This window comes from Lagopus leucura, unplaced genomic scaffold, assembly GCF_019238085.1.
Source record: "Lagopus leucura isolate 7727_CA_CO unplaced genomic scaffold, USGS_WTPT01 Super-Scaffold_100008, whole genome shotgun sequence".
Classification (NCBI taxonomy): domain Eukaryota; kingdom Metazoa; phylum Chordata; class Aves; order Galliformes; family Phasianidae; genus Lagopus; species Lagopus leucura.
This window is the reverse complement of record NW_024962265.1, coordinates 25,608,589-25,618,983: the sequence shown is the minus strand read 5'-3', so window position 1 is coordinate 25,618,983 and position 10,395 is coordinate 25,608,589. Positions and strand designations below refer to the sequence as shown.

General features: G+C 45.1%; 1 protein-coding gene across 8 annotated transcripts; it reads right to left on the bottom strand.

Annotated features, from left to right (window-relative positions):
* Positions 1–501: 501 nt before the first annotated feature.
* LOC122180932 (zinc finger CCCH domain-containing protein 11A-like) lies at positions 502–10,166 on the bottom strand. Of its 8 annotated transcripts, XM_042872927.1 has the most exons (10): positions 9,973–10,041; positions 9,738–9,782; positions 9,590–9,648; positions 5,775–5,859; positions 4,354–5,060; positions 1,888–3,478; positions 1,569–1,688; positions 1,327–1,450; positions 900–986; positions 502–811 (listed from the first exon to the last, which is right to left on the bottom strand). In XM_042872927.1, the coding sequence occupies exons 6-10, from the start codon at positions 2,086–2,088 to the stop codon at positions 678–680; spliced, it is 666 nt and encodes a 221-aa protein (XP_042728861.1). In that variant the 5' UTR covers positions 2,089–3,478; positions 4,354–5,060; positions 5,775–5,859; positions 9,590–9,648; positions 9,738–9,782; positions 9,973–10,041; the 3' UTR covers positions 502–677. The 8 variants fall into 8 exon arrangements, 7 of the variants coding, with proteins under 7 accessions (XP_042728861.1, XP_042728860.1, XP_042728862.1 ...); XR_006179263.1 differs by having other exon boundaries at positions 3,306–5,060; XM_042872926.1 differs by having other exon boundaries at positions 1,888–5,060; positions 10,028–10,166.
* Positions 10,167–10,395: the final 229 nt, after the last annotated feature.

Genomic DNA, 10,395 nt, shown 5'->3' with positions numbered 1-10,395 from the left:
TCAACTGCATCAAAAGGCAGCCAGAATTACACCTTCAGCATGTTAGACATGCACAGCAAGACCTTATCAGCAACCTCATGCATGTCAGCATGCAGCATGAGACCTGAGGGGTGAGGAAGTGGGAGATGCGAGAGGGAGGTGGGTGCTGCAGTTGACACAGGCACTGTCCAAGGAAGCAGAACCCCAGAGCCTCCACTTGAACCCAATGCAGTTTTGCTAAGGGGGGAGGAAGGAAGAAGTTTCAGGTTTGGCCTTGTGGATGGACGTCGTTCTGTGCCCACACAAGTGCTTTGTGCTCTCGATGCTGAAGGCAGCCGCCCAGAGCTGGGGAGTGGGTGCACGACCCCTGAACTCTGACCAGCAGGGAAATCAGAACAGAATGCAGGCACTGCTGATTTTTACCAGTTTGACTCTGCTTTAAGACTCATTGCAGAGTTTCAGGAAAAGCGTCCCCTCAGAATAAGAAAGAAAAGGAACAGGGTTGAAAAGGAATAGGGTTGGTTTTAATTGATGGTTGTTGTTGTTGTTTTAAAATATTCAATCAGACTATGATGTTGAAATGTTGTTGGTCTCAGAGCTCCATTAGGAGCTCACCTGTATCCACAGCGTCGTCATCAATTTCTGCTTCCAGTTCTTCTTCTGTGACTTCCATCAGTAACTTCTCGAGGTCCTCATCCTCAGAGAAGAGTTCTTTCCCCACCTCTGTGCAGCTCAGCTGTTGCGCCTTGCAGTTCCTCTGCTTTGTCCTCCTCCTCCTCAGATTGCTTGCATTTTTGTGCAGCCGGGCCATGGGAGGAAGTTGGGATGTCACCTGCAGAGAACAGTCCAGGAGAGAACAATCAGAACAAGTGAGCAGAAAGGCAGCACATCAAACCCAGATGCCTGTTCAGTATCTGTACCTCTGTCTGGTGCCTTCTCAACCTCTGTCTGGTTCTCCAGACTTTCTGCAAGGCCGCTGGTCAGAGGAAGGCCACTTGTGTCAGCTTCTGGCAGAAAGAAGACAAGAAATAATTGAAGAGCATCTCTTTGGAAGAAGGTTTCAGCACAGTCAGCCACAAGCTTCCAATTTTCAAGCATAGTTTCTTGTGTTTGCCTTTCCCCTGCTCAAATGTTGTGTCATTTCTGCAGTCAGCACAGTCCTACAATGCATTTAACTGTCTGCAGAAAAAAACCACCCCTATTCTGACAGCCAAAACACAAACCAATATTTCACTTAGCACCACTCTTCCCTGCACTCCCCAATGAATGGTTTCCTGACATCCTGCACCCGCTCAGAAGTAATATTCATAATTAAGTCTTTCATGCTTCATGCCATCAGGAACTCACCGTTGCTTGGTGGTACGGTCGGTCCATTCCCACCGCGTTCCTTCAAATGAAGAAAACGGCAGTGGGGTTTCTGACAGCCTCCAGGCTGATTCTCCCAATAGCAGCGAACCGCACTGCGCTTCTTCTGAAGAGAGAAAGAAAGGAAGGGTCATGAAAACAGGCAGAGGACGTTTGCAGAGAGATGCAGCGCTCCAGGTCGTGCCTGAGGGAGGTGGAGAGCTCATCTTTAGGCACTCACTCACTTCAATTTTCATGTGTCTGAACTTGCAGTCATTCCGGAAACAGCAGCCCTGTATCCACAGTCGGCAGACTCGTTCACTCCCCAGAGCCGCTTCACAGTGGCGGAAGGGACAGCTGTCTCCCTGCGAGCAAAAGGAAACCACACAGCAAAATAAGAGCACAGCCTGAAACACGTCCATGCTGTCGGCCCAGGTTGTTAGCAGGGAGCGCACAATCCCTCTGCTGATGAAGGCTATGCATCGCCAGCAGGTCTCCCCCCGCTCCACCCCTTCCTCTTCAAAGCGAGGAAAGATAATCCAGGCAAAAGACACCCAACCAAACCTTAAGACAGACAGAGTTGAAATAGTAGTAGCAGTCGTCTCCTTGCAGAGCCATGGGGAACTTCTTAGAGCAAGGTTGGGCTGTCTCCAAAGGAATTCCCCGCTCTTGCAAAGAGACGGCTGCAGTCCGGTGCTGCTTGGATCCACAAAATGTCCTCTCGGACAGAAACTCTAGAGGAGGCATCAACAAGGGAATAATCATGAGGAATAAGCATTTTCCAGCTTTCTTCTTTTATGCCGTATGAACTCTGGAGGAGGGCAGTGTCTCAGAAGCAGCTGGTTGCAAGAACTGTGCCAAGTCGAGATCCAACTTGTGTCTAACTACTGCCACGACTTCTCCCAGCAAGCACTGTCCTCCATCTCATCACCAGTTATACACACAGCAGCACGCATTTTGTGTTCCTGACATGAAAATGACTCCCTTCATCTTCTCCTCTTGCTGCAGCTGCAATGGATGCACTGGTACGACTCACACGTTTGACAAACCTACAGTTCTGGCTTACCAAGAACAGCTGCAGTCCTTCTCCCTTCCAGTTCACACACCAGCCCAATGGCTGAGCAACACCGTCAGCAAGAGCGGGCAGCACCCGTAAGCCAACACCACTCTCACTGCCAGCCGGGACGAGAGCTTACGCAGTGTGTCCACACTCCTGTGCAGCGCTCACGGCTGTGGCACTCACTGGTGGCAGCCACAGCCCCAAGCACAGTGCTTGTGATGTCACCATGCTTGTGATGTCACCGGACAATCCATGTCCCCAGCTGAGCACCCGGCTCTCCACCATGCCTTCAGTGGGGTTTTGTTAAAAATGTGCTGGATACGGCACAGCCAGCGCTCCGTGGGTCATTAAAGCACAAGATGCACTGCATCAAGTCTGTGCTCTTCTTCCTTTGTCATGTCTGAGATAAAGGCTGGGGCCCAGCAGCAGTTTTGCAGGGCTGTGCGGCAATGGTCAGTCACAGCTTGAGGCAGTGATTGAGCACCTGGTGGGAAGGCAGGGCCAACCCAGGGCAGCTCAGGTGCACACAAACCCTTCCCAGACATCACTGAAGGGTTGGCAGTGGAGGCAAGGGTGCCTCTCTGGAGATCCCTGCTACCTGAGGCCTTCCAAGGCTCAGCAGCTTTTTTCCTTTCTTTCTGTGTCCCCAACTGCTGCACTTGGGCAAATCCTCGCTTGTTGCAGCCTAGGACTTTGCCACCCTGTTGTTACTGCTGCACTTTCCATTGCACTGTAGCGTTACACAGGGGAGTGACGGCAATTCCTCATCCTCACCAAAACGTGTGCCACAATCTCTCAGAGAAACTATTTCCCCTGGAAACAGCCATTGGGAAGGGCCTCGTTTGAGCTGGGAACTCCTCCCCAGCCCAGCTTTTCTGCTGAGACTCCTTCCAGCCACCAGGCAGCACCAAGCCCAGCTCACCTCTTTGTCCAGGTCAGTCTAGGCTGTGCCCAGGTCACACACTCGCCACAGCGGTGCTTCTGACAGGCTCTCCAAGGATGATCCAAGGGGTTTGGACTCGATGATCTCTGGAGGTCCCTTCCAACCCCTACAATTCTGTGATTCTGTGATGTTACTCCACTGTTCAGGAGATGCTTTCAAATAAAAAATGGAAGAGATGGTACGTGCAAAGCTAGCGGGTCATTGTTAGCCTGTAGGGTATGCCTTGTCCCTATAGCCCTATTTATATAACACATAAATATACTGAAAAGAGTTAAAGAGATTCTAACTGCCCTGGGTATAATTATGAACAGACAAATTCTGTGATACAGGAAGAGGAAAACAGTCTGGTTGTCCTCTGAAGACATTTTCTTAACCCTGGTGCTGTGGCATGCAGTCATGTGCTACCACAGAGAAGGACAGAGGTCCTAGGCAGAAACTTCCAGAAGAAAACTGCTCTGTGTTTTCACTCCAGACTTTGCCCTACAGTTGGTAGGAAGGGTCCTTGGGGCTTTCTGAGCTCTACCTCTCTCCCTGTGCTTGCGGGGTGCTGGGTGCCTTCAGCACACACCTTTACTTGGGAGCCTCCTCTAAAAATCAGGTGCCCTCTGAAAAGTCTGGATGTTGAGACAGATGTATTATTCAGACCACAGTAGTGATTAGTTCCCACCAACATTGAGAGACAAAAGAGAACTTTATAATTAGAAGTATGATCTGAAACAAAGGAAACCAACCTCCCCTCAACTTCTCCCTAAAAAGAAAACTTTAATCCTTAAAAACACACAACGAATTATAAGCCCCAGAAGACTTATTTTGTCCTTCCTTATCATTTGACCAAGCAATAGATTTTCTAACAGTAGCAGTCTTATCTTATACAATACTGCATTGTATTTATTGTATGATATCTTACAGAATCTTATCTTTTCCATTTCCACTCATGCTGTTTTCTGTCCTGAGTATATTGCCTCTGTGCTAGAAATAGCAAGAAAACCAGAAGAGTAGAGCTGCTGGGCATCAGGAGGCCACTTACCAGGCCTAATCCTGGCTCCCATCCACCCATAGGCTAATGTCCCCATCCCCTGGTGTGTGCCCAATGTCTGGGCTGGCAGAAGATGGCCAAAAGGCAGCAGAAGACTGAAATGGGGTTTTGGCACTGACTTTTCTGAGGCGAAGATTTGGCTTTTAATGACAGCGTTGGAAGGTGTTGCACAGTTCTGGCATCATCCTGATTACTCTGGGGTGCTGATCTCAAGGCAGAGGAATGCTGCACATCGTTATTAGTGTCTTTAATGAGCCAGCTCATAGGGCACCATGCTGGTTGCTATTTCCACGTGTCTCTCCAACAACCTTCATGGCAGCTCCCATTAAACACGCACTTTCAGGGCACCTGAACCATCCTAGGAATGGGGGGACATTCCCACTCCTGCTGCTGCAGCTGTCCAAGTTGATGGTGTGAGGACCACAGTGGGAGCCAACTCAGGCAGGCAGATGCCATTTGGATAGTCACTCAGGCAGCACTTTCAGTGGGCCAGGCCTGATGTGAGGAAGGGAAGTGCTGGTCCGGGGTATCTCCAGCAAGGACTCTTAATCAGTATGAAACCAGTGCATGCCACATATTTTCCCCTCTTCTTCTCTTTTCTTATAATTTCTTCTTCCTCTTTCTTTCTTAAGGCTGTTGTGTTGGGCACTCTGCAAGTTCAGGAGGCACGGATGGGAGCCAAGCAGGGTTCTGTGGCACTGCAACAAGAGATGTAGGTTGCAGGCATGGAGCAGTACTACAGCCTGTTACCAAGCTGGTTGGGAAGACACTGTTTAAACAAACTGTTGTGTGCATTTCCGTGCCCATACCTGTCTGCCCACATTCTTATTTTCAAAGTGCATCACTTACACATATTTGAATGAGTCATTAATCTTGGCTGTCAATGACAGCACCTGGAAATCCTAAACTTTATTACTTTGTATATGCCCTGCATCCAGTATATTGCATGGAAGATTTCTGTGAGGGTTGCATCCTTTTTCTGCTCCATTTGCACCTGGTTTTCTGCTTTCATCTGACAGATGTACTTGTTCTGCCAGAGAGGGCCCTCTAGTTCCTGTACGATATGCACATTTCTCCCTCTGTGTAGCTCCTTACTGTTTAAATGCTGATAACTTAATACTAACAATTTGATTTTTAAAAATATTGTATTAATCAGTACCTGAAATAGTAAAGCAGCTTTTGTACCCAGGAGCGAGCCTTCACCTTTGGACCTTGAAAAGGCACAGCCCACATAGAACTTCATACCCATGTTTGTTCATGCTTAACTGTAACGTGACAACTTCACTATATTACATTTAGTCATTTCCAGAATATAAGGAACTGCCTGATTTTGAGGACAATCAACCAGAGAGTGATAGTTGGAGCTGCTATTTAACATGCCCAGCACTTCCAACAATAGTTGGCATGCCTACCTCTCAAAATACAGGTTGATAAAATCTTCCAACAGCCTGAAGATCTCAGCTCTTCTGAGTGTAAATCCAAAGTGTTTAATTCAGTCTGTGATGGAGAAAGGGAGAAGGATGAGAGAAGGGAATCCTGGTGGACATGGTACAGAGAAAATGAAATGAAGGATACAGAATCCCTTGGAAAATAAATTGTACCAAGAGATAGGGCAATGCAAAAACACTGGCAAAAGTGGGAAAGTAGAAAAGGTGGATCCTTTGAATAGAGAAGGGAAGGAAGAATGCAGTCATCCTGTGTGCAATAGGAATAGGAATACAGGGATGCCAAAGTATCTGGGATGTAACAGGACTTTGACTTTGAGGTACCACAAGGTATGCAACCAGATATTCCCTGGTTTTGAATTAAGTAGAGTAAAAGCCATGTACAAGCCCTCTTGTACCACAAAAAAAAACCAAACAAAAAAAAAAAACAACCCAACCAACTCTTCCTTCTGTGGAAACGTCATTCCTTTCCTTATCTTGCTCAACCACAACTCTGTAAGCCAGCAGCTGAAGCAATCTTTCCACTCCAACATGTAGACACTCTTCATATTTTCACTTTTTGGTTTTAAGAGACATGTGAAGTTTGAGTATTATCGACACTGCGAAGCATGGGCTTTGGCAGGTCCTAAGCAGCACCAGTGCAATCTGCAGCGAGAAAGCACCTCCCAAATAAGCAGCAATCAAATAATCCTCTTTCAAACAAGAATAATTTTCCACTCACTGAACGGAAATAGAGCTGCAATTACCTAATAGCTGATAGCAGTTTTACTGTCACATTTCCCTTTATTAAGAAATTATACCTTTCAACAGTCACTGTTTGGATGGCCTGAAAAAAGTATAGGCAACAACTGGAGGACTACTCAACACACAGAAAGGGCTTCTGATAGGAATCTCTTAATCTCTTATTCTTGAGAACAGCAGACCAATGCTGTCACTGATGGCCAGGACACAGCAAAAAAGATGGTGAATTAGAAAACCACCGTGTAGTTTTGGGGGAATGTCTTTATAGAGGGTGTATTTAAAGATTCAAAACATTGCCCAGCAAGAACTGAACTTGAGATCTAGCCTGACAAATAAAGTAAACTTTAATCACCTACTTAATAATTTGAAGTGAAACATCGCAAACTTCAGGATTATCCTGAACTTCAGGTCTAAACTAGAGTTAATGAACTGTAAATCATGAGGAGGGAAAGAGGACACAGTTGATACCTGTTAAAAGTTAACACGCTGACTATTTCAGACAGGGTATTTCCAATTGACAGAGAAGTGGGAAAGCTATTGATGACAGCGACGAGACATCATCTGGAATACTGGCCAACAGTGTCTTTATCATAGAATCACGGAATCTTGGGTTGGAAGAAATCCTAAAAGGCCATCTAGTTCCAGCACCCCCAGCATGGGCAAGGTTGCCACCCACCAGCTCAAGCTGCCTAGGGCCCCATCCAGCCAGGCCTGGAAAGCCTCCAGGGATGGGGCATCCACAGCTTCTCTGAGCAGTCTGTACCAGTGCTTCACCACCCTAAGAGTAAAGAATTTCCTCCTAATAGCTAATTTAAATCTCCTCTTTTGGTTTGAAACCATTCCCCCTTGTCCTATCACTATCTACCTGTGTAAAAAGTCAGACTTCCTCCCTTTACCAAGAAAAATAAATTCCCATAAGAACCAGCACAGAGAATTCAAGACGAGTCAGAAGATTGAGAACAACAGCATTAAAGCCTTGCCTCATTCTTCCCAACTTCAGGAACTTCACAGAGATATGCTGGTTAAAAGCACAGTCACCTGGAAGCCCTGCAGTCAGCACATCATGATAGTTCAGTCTACCTAAGTTCTGACTAGGCTCCTAAATTAGATGTTGTATTCAAATATTTTAAGATACGTGAAAAATTCCCTAGGGAATTCACACAGTGTCCACAAAAACAAAGGTTGTGAAAGCAACCAGCTGCTCTCAGAAGAGTACACACCACAGAGCAGGTGAAGGTCAGGTTTATCATCAGAACATTGATAAATACTCTGCATGAATTGTTCTGGTAAAGAGAAGGCTAATGTTTGGAAACGGCCTCCCAGAGGTTGATGGGGGAATTAGAAACTTGTCCAGAATTAAGTTCCATCCAAATGAGTTAATTTCAGGATTACCTGGAAGAACAAACATTTGGACAGGTAGATAGAAAACAAAAACCCTTCCAATCTTTGCAAGATGTTGTTTTACTTGAATTTTTATCACTGAAAACAAACAGGACCAATCCTTTATATTTGCATTAAAAAGACGTCTTACAAAACCATACGTATTTTGACAAACAACTAATGGTGTGCGGCTTTGTCATTGCTCACCTGCATCACACAGAGACAAGGGGAAGGACAGCAAAATCTGTTTCCTGGGATCAGAATTGCTCATGAGTACAACAACCAAGAACAGCTATTGGAATGACTTTCTGTGTTACTCTTCCGTAGTTGGGCAGCATATTCCTGCAAACTGTGTGAAATGCTTTTGCTGTCTCAGGTGAGGGAGGGCCCACTCTCCTAAGCAAGAGGCAAACATATTGCAGGATATTTTTCAGAAGGAACTGAAACGCCATATACATGCTTCCAGCAGCATATGCAGCAGATGCAGCGGTGCAGGCAGCTGATGTCCAGCCTGAGCCAGGCCAGCATCACTTCACTTCATGCCTGTGGCAGTAGTGTACAATCATTGCTTGCTGACCAACCCCACACGCAAGCCTGAAGTGCCTGGACAAGCAGTTAGAAGTCTGCTTGCAGAAACAAACAAGGATTATTGATTGCAGCTGTATGTCTCCAAAAGAAGCAGCAGAGCACAGACAAGTACCTGGCAAACAGCTAGAAAGGGACATGGGACTGTGAGCATGGAGGGGTTTGGCTCAAGAATTCGCAGAAACTAAACTTGGAGTATTGTCTCCTGCTATTTAACTCTCAGTAATTTTCAATGGAATGAGCCTATGTGCACACTGCATGAAAATAACGGGGCAGAAATGGAAAAATATTTGATTTCTCTACAAATACCACAGAATATTGGCTAACTGCTTGGGTCAGCAGGGTTGCAATGCAATGAAAACATGTTTGCTAAGGGGAACAAGATGTTTACTTCTGATTGGTGTGCTGCATGATAAGGGAAAAGCTGTGTCACAGTCCTCTAGTTCTTTCTATTTCTGATAGTTTGAAAACAGCTTTGGGAGTTGGAAGTCATTAGGAATTTTAGGTTTGAACTTGAATGTGGATCTATAAAATAATTAAAAAAAAAAACCTTCATTTTAAAATTGCTGCTTTTTCTCAGCAATACTGAGCAGCAGCTGATATTAGGAAACACAACATTTTGCAAAACAGGCTGAGAAACCAAGTGAAGTAAGATGCAAACTGACATCACGTAAGGCCTTAAGAAGCATGAAATACTTGCTTCTACAACACAGTGTTACAACAGCACAACGTTCATTATCCCAAATTGCTGTTTCACTTAAGCATCACAAGGAGCAATAAGCTAGGGACAAATCTAGCATTCCATTACATTGTTTTGTTTTGTTTGTACTTTTTTTTTTTTTTTTTCATTTGTTCACTTTTATTCTAGCAAAATGTTTGCAAGAGCTGTAAATTTGACAAGGAATCTTATCACAGGGGGCAATTGCTCTGTAATGCTGGTATGGTTAGGACTAATGTTTGTGGTCAGTTGCGACTGACAGTGATGGTCCAAATTTAGAAGGCTAAATTTAGATGTGAAATTAATAATGGCATATGTACCAAAGAGGTTAAGGATCCATTGTTCCCTCATTACTTACCAGGAAAAATTCTTAATGAGGTTCAATAAAGTTTTGCATGAGTAAGTCACAGTAAGGATCTGCCTCATAAAAAAGGAGGTAAGAATCAGTAAAAATGGGTAAAATCAGACAAAAGCTTTGGACCAGAAATTCACCTGAATCCCCTTACCTTGGAAAGTCAGGGTACTGTGCAACTGAAGATGTGTTCAACCTGCTAAAACATACGGTGTTTGGCAAAGTGCATATATATTGTACTGTATAACTTAATAACTATAAATTTGAAAGTGCATGATCCATCTCTCTCTTATGTACAAAGTCCAACATATGCCTCCAGCACTGTTACATACAACAAAAACACTGCCAGGGCTCTGAGAGCATGCTATTTGTTTCCATTAGCCACCTACCTGATTTGCACGGTCATGCCACTAAGCAGGCAGACTTGCTAAATCCATCACTCACCATATATAATTTCCTTCCTGATTGCTTTCTTTTGCCTTCCAAATGCTTTCTGCATGTCCACATACAGAGTGCTGCTGGAATTAGGGAAAGACCGTGGAGTGCTTTCACATTATAGTACTGGACTTCAGCCAGCTGCAGGCACCAGGAACCTTCAGTGCCTGCAGTTCTTCAGCTAAGGCCAAAACTCCTTCAGGTTCTAATAATAGCTGCTCCAATAGTTATCCTGCCATCACATTTAATTTTATTCTGGACTTAAAGTTCTTAGATGTTTGACCACAACTGGTGAGGCTTCTAAAATATAAATAAGAAGGTGGGAGGTAAATGAAAGGACTGAAAGGACCTCCGACCTGGATACTGTACAGCTTTTG